At 42.3% G+C, this 16,463-nt stretch overlaps 2 protein-coding genes across 2 annotated transcripts; one reads left to right on the forward strand and one right to left on the reverse strand.

The window, feature by feature from the left end:
* Positions 1-861: 861 nt before the first annotated feature.
* TAF7 (TAF7 RNA polymerase II, TATA box binding protein (TBP)-associated factor, 55kDa) lies at positions 862-3,138 on the reverse strand. The gene is made up of 2 exons (XM_011939688.1): positions 2,883-3,138; positions 862-2,609 (listed from the first exon to the last, which is right to left on the reverse strand). Exon 2 carries the CDS (start codon positions 2,413-2,415, stop codon positions 1,366-1,368), a length of 1,050 nt encoding a protein of 349 aa, XP_011795078.1. The 5' UTR covers positions 2,416-2,609; positions 2,883-3,138; the 3' UTR covers positions 862-1,365.
* Positions 3,139-12,487: 9,349 nt separating this feature from the next.
* Positions 12,488-15,234, forward strand: PCDHGA1 (protocadherin gamma subfamily A, 1). The gene has a single exon (XM_011939707.1). The coding sequence runs from the start codon at positions 12,676-12,678 to the stop codon at positions 15,118-15,120; it is 2,445 nt and encodes an 814-aa protein (XP_011795097.1). The 5' UTR covers positions 12,488-12,675; the 3' UTR covers positions 15,121-15,234.
* Positions 15,235-16,463: the final 1,229 nt, after the last annotated feature.

Consider the following 16,463-nt stretch of genomic DNA (forward strand, 5'->3'; position numbering starts at 1 on the left):
GACCGAGATCATCCTGGCTAACACGGTGAAACCCCGTCTCTACTAAAAATACAAAAAAAATTAGCTGGGCGTGGTGGCGGGCGCCTGTAGTCCCACCTACTCCAGAGGCTGAGGCAGGAGAATGGTGTGAACCCAGGAAGCGGAGCTTGCAGTGAGCCGAGATCATGCCACTGCACTCCAGCCTGGGCGACAGAGAGAGACTCCATCTCAAAAAAAAAAAAAAAAATGGACTTTATTTTCAAACCCAAGTTTCTCATAAACCAACCTGTCAGAAACAAATTGCATACAACTCTGCCTCTTTTATCAGTAACTGATTTTTCAAAAATAGCTCATGTTGTGAGGCATTAGATTATCTTTAAAGCATGAGAAATTTGGTACCGACTTACTTTATGAGCAATTTTGATGAAATGACATTGATAAATGACCTCAATTCTCAGATTATTAATTATAGGAACTCAACTGAAGAAAAATAGAAATAAAATCTTAATCCAAACCAATGGAATGGTTCATTGGACTGCACTTGATAACCATTGCTTTGTTTCCAACATTTTGTGCAGGTAGATTCAGTAAGCTTTTTTAAAAAGGCACCAAGGCCTTCATCTACAAAAATTAGGGTAGTTTAAGAAAGCTCTGTATCTAATGTTTCCCAGGTTTCAAGTAGATCAGATAGAATTGCAATCTTAATATGATGCAAACATGACAATTCCCAATTTCTTTACCCCTGCTGTGTTGCTTTTTTTCATAAACCCAACTGCCTCTACCTGCAGAACTGGATCAAATTTCTTAGTCACTAAACTCCACCACAAAACCACCTCAAAAGGGACCTGACTCCCACCAACCATGAAAGAACAAGATACACTATAAAGTGAAAAACAGATGCTTTTATTTATTGTATTGGAAACAACTTAATAAAACTTGCATCTCTACATATGGGAAACTGCTTTGAGTAACTGGGAAAACAGCTATTGCATGGGAAAACATATGCAAACTAGCATCATTGTCTCTAGACTAGGTTCTTATTGATCTCATGTCATCATAAAGCAGCAACAGCAGCTTCTAGAAAATGGAGAAACAGCAAAGTCCTGCAGTGGAGCTATAATTAAGGTTGAACCATACATTCCACTAATCCTGCAACTTTCCTACAATCATTTATCTGCCTATACAATCCTGCTTCTTATAGGATGAACACCTAGCAAAACAATGTAAATTTGCTGAAAAACAAAACTACAAACAAATGAAAGAACTTAACAGAACACACAGCATTAGGACTAGGAAGTGCAAGGTCTTAATATCCAGTACAAGTAATGAAGCCAAAATTTTCTAATGCTGACCAGTCTGAACACTGAAATTAAGTATCAGTTCTTTTTACTTCTCTAGGAGTGATTCTAGCTCTTCTTGCAAAGAGCTGAGTTGCTCCTTTTCTCGGTCTTCCTTTTGTTTGAGTTCATCCAGCACAGCCTGAAATCTGTTCTTGAGAGCCAGATTTTCCACTTTCATGATGAGATCCTCTTGTCGTTTTGCCCTGTCCTGGGTCTCTTGGAGCTTGCCTTTCATGTTGTCAATCTGCTTCTGAATTCCCATAACCAGCTGATTGGTTCCCTCATTTTCCTGGTGCTGTTCATCTGATTCATTTAGCTTGTCCTGTAGTTGTCTCTCCAGGTCTTCCTCAGTGTCAATGATGTTTATATCTTCTTCATCTTGATGCTGGGTCTCATCTTCATCCTCACTGCTGCTGCTGAGGTCATTGAATATCTCCCGAAGCTCATCATGTTCTAATGAGTCATGGCCCTGCCTGTGACCAGACATTCCTGGAGAAGAGATATCCAGGCCTTGATTTTCTGCCTCCTTTGTTTCATCTTCAGCAATTATTTCCCACCGAGTACTGACAGCTTCAGCATCTGTACTCAGCAATCGTTTCACTTCTTTTTCCACATCTGGAGATTCAATATATTTCTTCTTTGCTGTCTTCCGGAACCTTCTCTTCCTGACATTCTTCAGAGGCAGAGTAATTCCGTGGTTCCAGATAAACTTTTTCTCTTTGTCCTTATCCTTTTTCTTGCTTGCTTTAGGATCAGTGCTAGCAACTGGCTCCTCCACAGGTGGATAGAGATCACCATCAACTGTGGATACAAGCATCTGACAGATATCGGCTGTCTTGTAAAAGGTTTTCTTATCAATGGTTTTCAAGCTTTCCATAACACAGGGCAGGTCTACCAATTTTGAGGCCAAGGGAACACGGTCCACTCTGACGATTCCATGACGCCCATCAGGATGAAACTCAATTGTCAGTCTGTCCTTGAGGTTGACATGACCAGACTGTACTGCCCTTCTCACAGAAGAAGCATATTCTGGAGGCAGACGTAAGATAAACTGGCTCTCCAGTTCGTGAGGAGCATCATCTTTGCTTTTACTCATCTTTATTTGTTTGTGACTCACTTCTCCAATAAATGCTGGTTACCGTAAAAAGTTCCAGCTACTGCAATAGTTCAAAACACCAGTTCGCTATGAATTGAAATATTTTAATTACAAGAAGTTCTCTGTAGATCAGCAGCTTAGCGTCTATTTTGCCTTCGTTTTTATTTAAGCTTCAAGTCTTTTCTCTAAATACGCTGTGACCGAATACCAGTCGTTAACACAAAGGCTTATTCACAGACATAAGTTCGTTAAATCAGATGCAATGCCAAGTCCCAACCTCTAGGTGCCGCTGCCGGACAACGCGGAGAGAGCTACCTAGCTAGGGAGCAGGAAAGCAAATGGCGGCTCCCGCGGAACGGTTTTCGGCCCAGAAAGCCCAGCAGAGATACTCTCAATTTACAAACTCTCCCGGAACAGACACTCAAAACATCAGGGCTCAGTGAGCTCTCTTCGCCTCGGGTACTTACAATCCAGTGACGATTATAAGTTCAGTTTCACCGGGCCGGAGCGAAGAGGAGGTCGCAAGGAGCAAAGCCGGAGGCAGCCGAACGTCTCCTTGTCGTTTCCTTAATTCTTCCTGCCGCTTGGCAGAGTGATCCACTATCGATTACTTCTTAAAGTCCAGGATGGGTAACGCGAAATCTTGCCGAGAGGCGCAGCTCGGAGCACCAGACCCGGCACCTCGCCGGCCCCACGTCCGACCGCTTGCCCAGAGAAAACGGAACTGCTACGTTACGACGCCGGGCGGGAGGTGGATGTGAGCGACAGCCCCTCCGGCCGAAAGGGCGGAGCCCCGGCGCGCGCAGGCGCAATAGCGCAATTACGCTGCCCAGCGTGAAACTCGTCTTTTCGCGAGATCTTGCTTTTCCGGGATGAAAATGATAGTGTTTCCGAAGAGCTGTTGGTTTCAAACTATTTAGAGCTTGGAAGTTACAAGAAAGACACAGATTCGTCCCCCGCTAAGCCAGCACTTTTAAGGGATCGCTGTGGGGCCGGATGGCTTCTAGACTTCCGGGTGATTCCGGGAGATGGGGGACGCCTGGCAGTAAGCGCCTTTGCTTCTGGAAACATCTCGGGTGCTTCCTAGGGTCTAGCCAATCTGGTGCCAATACAAGAATGTGTAGCTACTATACAATGGATTTTAAAGTACCCAAATCAATGAAGTGAGGAAGACATGGAGCTACCTATATAATTCTAAGCCTCTCTCTCTCTATATGTGTGTGTGTGTTTGTTTTGGAAATGGAGTCTAGGCTGTCACCCAGGCTTGAGTGTAGTGGCACAATATTGGCTCACTGCAATCTGCACCTCCAGGGTTCAAGCGATTCTCTTGCCTCAGCCTCTTGAGTAGCTGGGATTACAGGCACCTTCCACTACCCCAGCTAAGTTTTGTATTTTTAGTAGAGAAGGGGTTTCACCATGTTGGCCAGGCTGGTCTCGAACTCCTGACCTGAGGTGATTTGCCTGTCTTGGCCTCCCAAAGTACTGGGATTATAGGTGTGAGCCACCGTGCCTGGCCCAAAGTCTATCTTTTGTTTAATATAATTCCCTGTAGGGGAATTGTGCCTCTGGGTTTCCTTCTGTTCTATAATACTCCTGGGGAAACAAGGGTGATTCCTTTTTATATGCTTGATTTAGATGTAAATGTAAACAGAGAAGGAAGTGTTCTTCTGCAAGCACAGGTTCATTTTGGACAGAATTGTCTGATAGACTGAACATCTGGTTAAAGTAGACATAATTGAAGTATTGTTTCCTGCTTCTCGTGTATAAGTAATTTTAAATACTTTGACTTTTTTTTAACTCCAACTCTACTATTTTGCTGTTTTGTGCTTGTCTTTTCTATGGAGGGTCAGGTATTTATCCACACATATTTTTAGTATTTTGACATAACTGGGTAACAGTTGGTACTTATTTCTATCTATTTCCATTAATTTTTGAAATATCTGGTAGAGCATCAAGGCCATTAATATTTAATTTCTATCCTCTAAAATATTACCAACTGCCCGTAAATTTAAGAGAATTCTCTTAAGATGTAATTAACATTTCCAAAATTCACTTTATTCCTGTATGATTGAAAGCTCCATGATAGTGATCTTTTTCTATCCTGGTCATTGTGTCCCAGTGCCTAGTACCAGAACATGGGAGATACACAAAAAATATTTGCTAATTGAATGAAAAAATTGATCTATCTAGAAAGATCATAGTCTTAAATCCTGTAGTGATTTGTGAGAGAAAATACATTCTTTGTCACTTTAAAATGAGATAGAGCCATTTTACATACATTTCCTCTCTAGTCAAGGACAATTCTAATTGTTAGGAGGTGGGGAGGTTTGCTAATAGTGTGTGTGAATGTGGTTTAGCTAGAATGAGATACTGTCGTGGGAGGAAATTAAAATGACCTGAGGTTAGTTTGATTCTTAATGTTAATTTTAAAAGAGAAAGTATGCCCTTCCAGATAACTGTAAATTATTTCTCTTTGCTTATAATGTGTTGAAGAATGTTAGCTGACTTACCTATACCTCTTTTTCAAAGATGAAGCTTTTTCTACTACAGGCATGAGCCACCTCACCTGGCCATGTTTTATTTAGCCATATAAAATGTGAGGTAATTATACTTAAAAATAATCCAAATATTACTCAGCATCTTCCCTATGAGTTTTATGATGCTCAAATATTCTTATCATAGAAGTTAACTTGAGATAAATTGTATCCAATTTTTCATTTTCCAAAATTACTATATATTTTAGTTTCTAAACCTTTTTTTACATGGAATATTGCCAGACATAGTTAAAAGGATTAACTAAGGTTTTTCTAACTCCTTCAGTCCTGAAATATATTTTCTGCTTTTGAGTTTAACACATTTTCTATATGCTGTTTTTAGGAGAGGAAATTATATTGACCCTGAATATTTTTTAAAATTGGGTTTATCAGTGGACATTAAGATAATCTGCTGGGTGCAGTGGCTCATGCCTGTAACCCCAGCACTTTGGGAGGCCAAGGCAGGTGGATCGCCTGAGGTCAGGAGTTCAAGACCAGCCTGGCCAACATGGTGAAACCTCATCTCTACTAAAAATATTTTTTAAAATTAGCCAGGCTTGGCAGCAGGCACCTGTAATCCCAGCTACTCGGGAGATTGAGGCAGGAGAATTGCTTGAAACCGGGAAGCAAAGGTTGCAGTGAGCCAAGATTGTGCCATTGCACCCCAGCCTGGGCAACACTGGAGCAAAACTCCATCTCAAAAAAAAAAAGATAATGTGATGTGGCAGGCCTCTGCCTATCACTAAGGCCTAAGGCCTCTGCCACATCACATTATCTTAATGTCTACTGATAAATCCCCAGTTTAAAAAAAAAAAAATTCCATTAGACATTCAGAAAAACTCTGAATTGATGAATTACACTCCTGTGGTTGTTCCATGGAGTATCTGTGATAGTAGTGAACAAAAGATTTGGGGAGAGCAATAAATTCCCCGGTGTGATAACAAGTCCTCCAAAGGCTTCCTGCCTGTGATTAAGGAGTGTGGCAATCACGTTACTAATAATCGTGTATGTTTGAAAATTCCATTTAATACACTTTCTAGTTCCTTAAAGGGCTCCAAAGTATAAGCAGCCCTTTAATACACTTTCTAGTTCTTTAAAGGGCTGCTTGTACTTTGGAGGTTAAATTATGGGTGATGGGAGAAATCTTGCTTATATTTAGGAGGTAGAAAATTATAGGGGTGAGGAAATAGCAAACACCACAGAAAAGCCAACTTACATATTGCTATATCACCATATATTTTAAAGGTAAAAAGGTTAACTAAAAATATATAGCAGTTCCTGTATCTAGTAGGATGTTTTCTATAGGAAAAACATTAAAATCTAATTTACACTGGTTTAAACGGTAAGAAAATCTCTGATCCCAAAAACCAGGTAGTCCAGCACAGCTTTGTCCAATAGAAATATAATGTGGGCCACAGATGGTCAGCCATAGATGTGATTTTAGATTATCTAGTAGCCACATTCAAATAGCAAAAAGAAACAGGTGAAACTTCAATAATTTTAATCCAATATATCTAAGATACAATTGCAACATATTTTTACAATAATGTAAATATATTAATAATACATTTTACATTCTTGTTTTGTACTAAATCTTCAACACCTAGTGTGTGTTTTGCACTTACAGCACTTCTCAGTTTGGACTAGCTGCATTTCAAGTGCTCAGGGACCACATGTGGCTGGTTGTTACTCTAGTGGACAGGCAGGTCTAGAAGTTTCAGTGCCTCTAGGCCAGATACAATCATGGTATAGCACAAATTGTTTTTTCTTCCTAATTTTGAAGAATGAGTACTTATTTATACTTTTTCTATTATTGTTTCAGCTCTGCTTTCCTCTCCTTGTAGAATTCCAAAGGCTGCAGTCACAAGATACCAGCCAGCAGCAATAACTGGAGAACTTTCTTCCTTGTCCATGACAAGAGAGTCACTCTCCCCAAGCAGTCTATCTTTCAATCCAATTGGACCAACTTAGGCCACGTTCCTATTCTTGGCTCATTAATACTCACTAGGGAAATACCCTAAGCCTGTGTTTCTGAAAATGGGGAGAGGTGAAGAGACATTTGGTAATGTCTGGAGATATTTATGGTTGTCACAACTGTGGGGGGTGGGTCCTACTGGTATCTAGTACATAGAGGCCAGGGATACTGCTGAACATTCTACAAGGCACAGAACAGCTTCCCACCACAAAGAATTATATGGCTCAAAATAGTACCAAGGTTGAGAAACCCTGCTTATTATTTTAAGTCTGTATTCCTCTAAGCACTGACAAGAGGATGAGATTATCATTATTAGATTAAATTTATCAGAACCTACTACAACTCTGAATAGGTTCTGCTTCCCTAGGTACATGAAGGGTGAAAACCTAAACTAAAAGGAAGTGTTACGAGAGGAAAAAGGGCATGAACAACCAATGGTATCCATAAATGAGCTGATTATTTTTGTAATGATAAAAGTATATATCTATTTTTAAAGTATGAATAAGCATCGAATGTAAATTACATCAGTAGTTACATAATGCAGTTACTCAATTTTACATTTTTATCAATATTTTCTACCTTTTATAGTGAAATTTTCTCCTTTAATATATTGAATTTACAGCGAATTTTTTATAATAATTTTTTACAGTGGATAATTTCTTGAATAGCCATTTTTACGAAAAATAAGTTTCAATAGTGTGTCATCTTGAAAAGAAAACGTCAAGAGGGAAAAATTTGTAAGAATCCTTAGTCGAATTTTAATGAATTTTAGTATGGGTGCGGTGGCTCACGCCTATCATCCCAGCACTTTGAGAGGCCAAGGCGGATGGATTACCTGAGGTCAGGAGTTCGAGACCATCCTGGCCAACATGGCAAAACCCCGTCTCTACTAAAAATACAAAAATCAGTTGAGCATCTTGGCGTGTAGCTGTAGTCCTAGCTACTCGGGAGCCTGAGGCAGGAGAATTGTTTGAACCCTTGAGGCGGAGGTTGCAGTGAGCCGTGATCATGCCACTGCACTCCAGCCTGGGTGACAAAGCGAGACTCTGTCTCAAAAAAAAAAAAAAAAAAATTAAGAATTTTAATAAAACGTTTGAATTAAATTTTGTGAAATGATCATTTTGTTAATATTTTATCAAAAATAGTGATTTGCACCCTTCTTAGTAAAGCAGCTGGTATTTTAAAATATGTCTTGAGAAAAAAGCCGATACAGTCTCTTGTGAGGACCTTGAAAACTAACCTGCTAGGGATATCATACTGGGCCTCTGGGTGCCGCTGTCCGCCAATCCGTGGCTGGAGGGAAACAAAGCAATCCACTGACGCAGCAGTCCCTGCAGGCTTTTGAGAAACACTATAGGAGAGGACTCTGCCAGCTGTCTCTCTCGCAATCTGCTCCAAATATCTTGGTCAGGAATCTCACGATGTCTAGTGACCCAGAATGAGGCGCTGCCTTTTATTCCTGAGCATCACAGGGAGCAGGAAGCAGGGAGCAACGGTAGAGAGAGGTATTCGGATCTGAGTACCAGCAAGAAGAAACAGAGGAAGAAGTCCTACATAAGGAAGGCGTGAGGAGTGCAGGAATCGCTGTTTCCCTGCCTGAGGTCTTTATTCTACGTAGCTGATACGCTGTAAGATTCTGGAAGAGAAGGCTAGGAGTTGAAAGGTTGGTAATCTCTCAGAAGATCTGTGTCTCAGTGACGGGAAAAACTACGGGTAAGTGCTGAGAAGCCTCTCTTTACATACAGTTTACATACAGCCAGAGAGGAGCTTGAGAATGACAGGATAGATCTAGCAGTTACGCTCAAGGAAGACCCTCGGCCATTTGAATTTGAAGGTACTGAAAAATCATATAAGTGTTTTTCATATAAACGTATGCATCTTGGATATAAATAACAAAATGGCTTTTAGCACACATTTTGTTTTGGAAATTCTGGAAAACATCTTAATAAGAGGAACTTTTAAGTCTGCAGTAGATTTTGAACACTGACAGTAACTCTGTACAAATACATCAGATTAATTTTAATAGCCATCTCCTCTTCCCCTAGAAGTAAAGGAGCGTACTACAGCAGTATGTACTCTGAATTGCTATTGAAGAACCCCTGACCCTGTGCAGTGGGGCGCTCCGGGGGCCCCCTTACTGAGGAGGCTGAGGCAGGAGGATTGCTTGATGCCAGCTAGAGGCTGCAGTGCGCTATGAGCACAACTGTGACTAGCCTCTGCATTCCAGCTGAGTAACATGGCCAGACCCCATCTCTTAAGAAAAGAAAAGAAAAGAAACCCTGAACCAGAGGAGCAGAGCTGCCACCATTTAGTGATGGGGAGGGGCAGAACAGCTCAGGGCGAGACACAGGCCTTGGATGCCAATGCCAGTCATCAGATATTGAGCAATGTGTAAGTGGGGTTAGCCTGCAGGAGAACATGCCCACCACCTCCTCCTCTTCATTCTTCAGGTGATCCCCAATGACCTAGACAATATCTTTAATATAGAGTTCTGATCTTTCTACACAATTTTACAGGGCATACAGAATATATTTCCTGTCCAATAATGACAGAAATACTTAATTCTCAAGAGTAACAGTTACAGCATGGAATAGAAGACTGGAGGCAGTTTGAGGGCCCACTTCAGAGTCCTGGTTGAAATGAAGGTTGAGAAGTATAATGCAGTCAGTGCAGGTGACTTTCAGCTGGGTGTCTAGTCCTATCAGAGGTAAGAACTGTGGTTGCCCTAACCAAAACAATAGGACTAAGAGACCTTAAATGAAAGATGAAAATTATTATAGAGAGAAATGATCACACTGGCAAACAATTCACCTCCAAGAATTATGATGTAATTCTTTGTCAGCTACTCACAGATGGAATTCTAAACTGGTAGCAGACCCTGAAGGACAATGTCACCATCCGAATGACCAAGGACAAACTGTCCCTCTCCTGCATCACCTGCATATCATCGGCATCCACAAAAATGCTCATTCTTCAACAAGCCTCCTATTTCTTTTGGATGACTGGGAACACTACCCAGCACCTCCATCACATACTTTAGCACTTCCCACCCTGACTTAGGGTCCCATATGCCTCCTGTTTCTTCTTGACCAGTGACCTGCCACTGTGGGCACTGTCATTCTACATGTCAGTGAGTGCAGAGTGCTGTGGTGTTCATGCAGACTATCTTTGAGCTGATCTGCAGGCCAGTGACCAGGGTTCAACTTGCTCAGTGTCATCCTGAACCTGCATGTGATGGTGGATGGCCATTGCGAAAATGCAAGGACACTACACCAGGAGTTACAGCCAAGTGGGGCCCTCTTTGATGCTGCACCACTCACAATGCACCCGAGCTATCCCCTCACCAAAGTGGACACCAGCTGTGGCACAAAGGCTGACTGTCCTATCATGTGCTTCAGGTCAGCTAATATGGCTCTTCAAACTAGGGATGTGCATGAGCTAGATGTGTGCTGTGTCACTGTGGGTAACAGAGATGCAACCTGCCAAGGTTTGTTGGTCACCATGGTCAATGGTGAATCATCACGCTGTACGTGGCTGCTGCTCACAGTTTGCAGGGGTTGCTGCCAGACCTCAGCAATCACCCAGCACCCAACAGCAGGCAGCAGACAGCACCCAACAGCTGTAGCTGGTGATAGCCTTTGCCTTGATCTCCATGCTGTTTCTCCTCAGTGTGACTCTGGCCATCTTTCTGAACCTGCAATGCCCTCTATAGCCCCATTGCCTGGGGCTGCTTTCAGTCAGATCTCTGGTCCAAGCCTGGATATGGAGTTGTCTCCAACTTAAAGGAAGGAAATTTTCCCTGTTCCTACAATGTATGTGTGGTTTTAGATATTTTAAAAATCTTAATATCTTTACATTAACTCAAGAAACAGCTTTCAACCAGATATTCTCTGCAGTGCCAGCAATGAAGCTTTGTTTTGTTTTGTTTTTGTTTTTGTAGAAACGGGGTTCACTACGTTGACCAAGCTGGTCTCAAACTCCTGGCCTCAAGTGATCTGCCCACCTCGGCCTCCTAAAGTGCTGGGATTGCAGGCATGAGCCACTGTGCCTGGCCAGCAATGAAGCTTTAAATGTTACATTTGATTCAAATGTATTTGTGTGATATTTTAACATTTTTATTTTATACTTATCATCCTTTTATAAATCACTCCTGCGTGTTTTTGGTTGCTGAGAGGAGGGAGCCCTACAGGTTTACTTGCTAGTTCTTATGTATATTTTAATTTGCCTCATTAGCTCACAGTTTCTTTGGGGAAAAGTTTGTGCCTATTAATGTGTATTCTGGAAAGTTACATTCTCTGTTAAAGAGTTCCTTCCTTGCAGTATCAAAGGTGATTTATTGCATCTTTAAATTTCCACTCTTTGGCTCCATATACTTGTCTTTGAGAAGCTGAGAAACTGTAAAGTTAGTTATATAAGAACTCAAATTCTCTTTCCAAAAACTATTCTTGAGACCTTTCATGTTTTCTTTCTTTCCTTATTTTTAACTTTTCTCAGTCATGGTGTCATTGGGTTGGCTTGCTCAATTTGTTCCTGAAAATATCAGACTCTGGAGTGCGGATAGCATGCTTCTCTAACTTCGGGGTAAAGATAAGTAAGTCACTCTAAGCCTGAGACATTTTAATTAGTAACCCTTTGCTAATACTGCAGTGATTAAAAGAAAGAAGGCCACATCCTCATCTTAACTGGTTAAAAAATACTGTTAGAAGAAAACCAACTTCTCTTGGAGAAAATATTAAGTGCAATTACAGGGGAATACATATTATAAGAGACAATCTAAAAATAAAGATGAGACCGTTTTTCTTTTCAGCTGTGAATAACAATATCATAGACTGTGTCTCTGAAATTTGAAATCTAAATTATATATTCGTGTGACTTTTCAGTGAAATTCCAAGAGCTCAGTTTTATTTTTTTTCAAAATGTATTACCTTTGGGTGAATCTTAAGAATTTTTTAAAACCTACATAATGCAAAGACACTTCAAAAAAAGAAGAGGAAAAATAAGGATATGGTTAAACCATGCCCTTCAAAATCCCAAGGTTTCTGATAAATATTCAAATTGTAATGGGAAGGAAATGGGATGGTACAATTTTTTAAAGTCTAGCTTATATTCTAAAAGATTATCTTTCCCTCCAAGACTTTTCATCCTCCAGTCAAAGGGGAGCTGCTCTATGTGGCCTGGGAAATTATCAAGTGGTCAAGCTTTACTACAGAAAAAGTGGAGAGATGATTTTGTCCTCATTGTGATTTTAGGTTTTTACTATCATTCCCTGAATAGCAAACAAGGAAAGCAGATAGCATGAGAATACTAGGATTCTCCCGTATATTTCAATTTGGTGACATTTACGCACACTTAAGGAAGTGAACATATAGTTTCTCCTTTTCATACATATGTTGTAGAATGATTTCCTTGACAATAGACTAAAACTTAAGAAAATATTTAAGTTAATAAGAAAGTTTTAAGTATTTTCTAGGAATGCAGTAACTGGTTAGGACTCTGGGTGCCGCTGTTCACTAATCTGGTAGATACAGGCAGTACACACACTTCGGGGGGGCGGGGGGAAAAAAGCTCTTGTGCCTGTTAGAACCTCCATAACTGCCAGATTGAAAACAGACTGTCCAAGACTGCCTAAATCCTGCTTCTGGATGACTCTCCACTCAGAATTCTCCTGAAAATTGGGTTAATTTCAGCTCAGAAAAGCAGAAACGATACCCTTGGTACTGGACTGGAAGAAAACTACGAAGTGAGAGAGCCATGAAGATTCAGAAAAAGCTGACCGGCTGCAGCAGGCTGATGCTTCTGTGTCTTTCTCTGGAGCTGCTCTTGGAAGCTGGGGCTGGGAATATTCACTACTCAGTGCTGGAAGAGACAGACAAAGGTTCCTTCGTGGGCAACATTGCCAAGGACCTAGGGCTACAACCCCAGGAGCTGGCAGATCGCGGAGTCCGCATCGTCTCCAGAGGTAGGATGCCGCTTTTCGCTCTGAATCCTAGAAGTGGCAGCTTGATCACCGCAGGCAGGATAGACCGGGAGGAGCTCTGCGCTCAGAGCATGCCATGTCTCATGAGTTTTAATATCCTTGTTGAGGATAAAATGAAGCTTTTCCCTGTTGAAGTAGAAATAATTGATATTAATGACAACACTCCCCAATTCCAGTTAGAGGAACTGGAGTTTAAAATGAATGAAATAACCACTCCAGGTACCAGAATCTCATTGCCATTTGGACAAGACCTTGATGTGGGTGTGAACTCACTCCAGAGCTATCAACTCAGTTCTAACCCTCATTTCTCCCTGGATGTGCAACAGGGAGCCAATGGGCCCCAACATCCAGAGATGGTGCTGCGGAGTCCCCTAGACAGAGAAGAAGAAGCTGTCCACCACCTCATCCTCACAGCTTCTGATGGGGGTGATCCAGTCCGTTCGGGGACCCTCAGAATTTACATTCAGGTGGTGGATGCAAATGACAATCCTCCAGCATTTACTCAGGCACAATACCATATGAATGTCCTCGAAAACGTGCCACTGGGCACTCGACTGCTCATGGTAAATGCCACCGACCCTGATGAGGGATCTAATGGGGAAGTAACATACTCCTTTCACAATGTAGACCACAGAGTGGCCCAAATATTTCATTTAGATCCTTACACAGGAGAAATATCAAACAAAGAACCACTAGATTTCGAAGAATACAAAATTTATTCAATGGAAGTTCAAGCCCAGGATGGTGCGGGGCTCATGACTAGAGCTAAGGTACTGATCAAAGTTTTGGATGTAAATGATAATGCCCCAGAAGTGACCATCACCTCTGTCACCACTGCAGTTCCAGAAAACTTTCCTCCTGGGACCATAATTGCTCTTATCAGTGTGCATGACCAGGACTCAGGAGACAATGGCTACACCACATGTTTCATTCCTGGAAATTTACCCTTTAAATTGGAAAAGTTAGTTGATAATTATTACCGTTTAGTGACTGAAAGAACACTGGACAGAGAACTTATCTCTGGGTACAACATCACAGTAACAGCAACAGACCAAGGAACTCCAGCTCTATCTACTGAAACTCACATTTCACTGCTAGTGACAGATATCAATGACAACTCCCCAGTCTTCCATCAGGACTCCTACTCTGCCTACATTCCCGAAAACAACCCCAGAGGAGCCTCCATCTTCTCTGTGAGGGCTCACGACTCGGACAGCAATGAGAATGCACAAATCACTTACTCCCTAATAGAGGACACCATCCAGGGGGCACCCCTATCTGCCTACCTCTCCATCAACTCCGACACTGGGGTCCTGTATGCGCTGCGATCCTTCGACTATGAGCAGTTCCGGGACTTGCAACTGAAAGTGATGGCACAGGACAGTGGGGACCCGCCCCTCAGCAGCAACGTGTCGCTGAACCTGTTCGTGCTGGACCAGAATGACAACGCGCCCGAGATCCTGTACCCTGCCCTCCCCACAGATGGTTCCACAGGAGTGGAGCTAGCGCCCCGCTCCGCAGAGCCGGGCTACTTGGTGACCAAGGTGGTGGCGGTGGACAGAGACTCGGGCCAGAACGCCTGGCTGTCCTACCGCCTGCTCAAGGCCAGCGAGCCAGGACTCTTCGCAGTGGGGCTGCACAACGGCGAGGTGCGCACGGCGCGAGCCCTGCTGGACAGAGACGCGCTCAAGCAGAGCCTCGTGGTGGCCGTCCAGGACCACGGCCAGCCCCCTCTCTCCGCCACTGTCACGCTCACCGTGGCCGTGGCAGACAGAATCCCCGACATCCTGGCCGATTTGGGCAGCCTCGAGCCCTCTGCCAAACCCAACGATTCGGACCTCACTCTGTACCTGGTGGTGGCGGTGGCCGCGGTCTCCTGCGTCTTTCTGGCCTTCGTCATCGTGCTGCTGGCGCACAGGCTGCGGCGCTGGCACAAGTCACATCTGCTACAGGCCTCGGGAGGCGGCTTAGCGAGCATGCCCGGCTCGCACTTTGTGGGCATGGACGGGGTTCGGGCTTTCCTGCAGACCTATTCCCACGAGGTCTCCCTCACTGCGGACTCGCGGAAGAGCCACCTGATTTTCCCCCAGCCCAACTATGCGGACACGCTCATCAGCCAGGAGAGCTGTGAGAAAAAGGATTTTCTATCAGCACCCCAGTCTTCACTTGAAGACAAAAAGGAACCATTTTCTCAGGTAAAATTTGTGATGAATGTATAAGCTATTTAGAGAAAAATAATTCTTGATTTAACTTACTTGCGTTCACTCTTTACTACAGATAGTTCTTCTAACTCATGTATCTTTGTGGCTTTTTATTACAAGTCCTGAAAAATCACGATTAAGCGAGTCTACACGTTCATATGCAGGTATATTTATAATTGTTCTTGCATTGAAAAGGAGACTGTGATCATAATGTAGGTGGTTGGGTTGAAGGTGTGTGTGAGATGCCATCTCTGTCTGGAAGGAGCACTGCATTAGAAACAGGGTGATTTAGCTTCTAACATTTTCTTACTTGCCTTTGTGTTAAAGGGTTTGATTAGAAAAGGCTCACCAATATTTAAATGACTAATACTATTTTCAAATTTTCTTTTTATAAATACCTGCTAATTTACCCCTGAATTTAATAAAGACATCATCTGTCAGGACACTGTGATATTTTATTTGGGGACATTTGAAGAGGTGAAGATTGTCTAAAGTAGTATTTTTAGTTGTGTTCATATAAGATTATAGGGATCTATATAAACTGCAATTTTAAATTATTGCTGAATATTTTAGCCCTTTATTCTATCTTTATTACCACATTTTTTTTTAGCTTTGAGACAGGGTCTTGCTGGAGTGCAGTGGCGTGATCATGGCTCACTGCAGCCACTACCTCCTGGGCTTAAGCGATGCTCCCATCTCAGCCTCCCAAAGTGCTGATATTACAAGTGTGAGCCGTGGTGCCTGTACTGAAGAATACATCTATTTAAGTAATTTATGAAGTAACAAAGTGAACAATAGAAAATTTATCATGCAACTTGAGAATTAAATTTGAAACTTCCTGACTTATACATTATACCTGTAATGAAATCAACTAACAAAAATCAAGTATATATCCTACTTTAGTGTGTGTTAACTTTTCAGAAGAAAAAAAAAAGCATGGTCGGGGAGTAAGTCCACGCTTTCTTATATTTACTCTGCTCCAATAAAATACAGAGATACATAAAATATAAGAGGAAAGCAAAAGCAAAGTGGTTAGCTGGTCTAAAGCCATGTGAGTTGTAGTCTTGAACTTAAAAGAAGAAATTGAACGTTAGGAAACTGTCTTCAGCAATGTAGTAGGGACAGAAGTGCTTCAGACTAGATAAATGACCTGGACCAGGCTTACTACCTGAATCCAAAACAAGCAATGAGGCCCTTCAGCTGGTTAAAAAGGAAGAGAAAGATGCATGAACATGCTGCCTAGCTGGGTGCAGTGGCTCACGTCTGTATTTGCAACAATTTGAGAGGCTGAAGCGGAAAGATCCCTGGAGCCCTGGAATTCAAGACCAGCTGGCCTGCAACTGTAGTCCCAGCTGCGCGGG

The sequence above is a fragment of the Colobus angolensis genome, unplaced genomic scaffold, assembly GCF_000951035.1.
Source record: "Colobus angolensis palliatus isolate OR3802 unplaced genomic scaffold, Cang.pa_1.0 Scaffold183, whole genome shotgun sequence".
Lineage (NCBI taxonomy): Eukaryota > Metazoa > Chordata > Mammalia > Primates > Cercopithecidae > Colobus > Colobus angolensis.

Coding starts and splice junctions, on each gene's coding strand:
- TAF7 (XM_011939688.1), bottom strand. CDS start 2,415: ATGAGTAAAAGCAAAGATGATGCTCCTCACGAACTGGAGAGCCAGTTT.
- PCDHGA1 (XM_011939707.1), top strand. CDS start 12,676: ATGAAGATTCAGAAAAAGCTGACCGGCTGCAGCAGGCTGATGCTTCTG.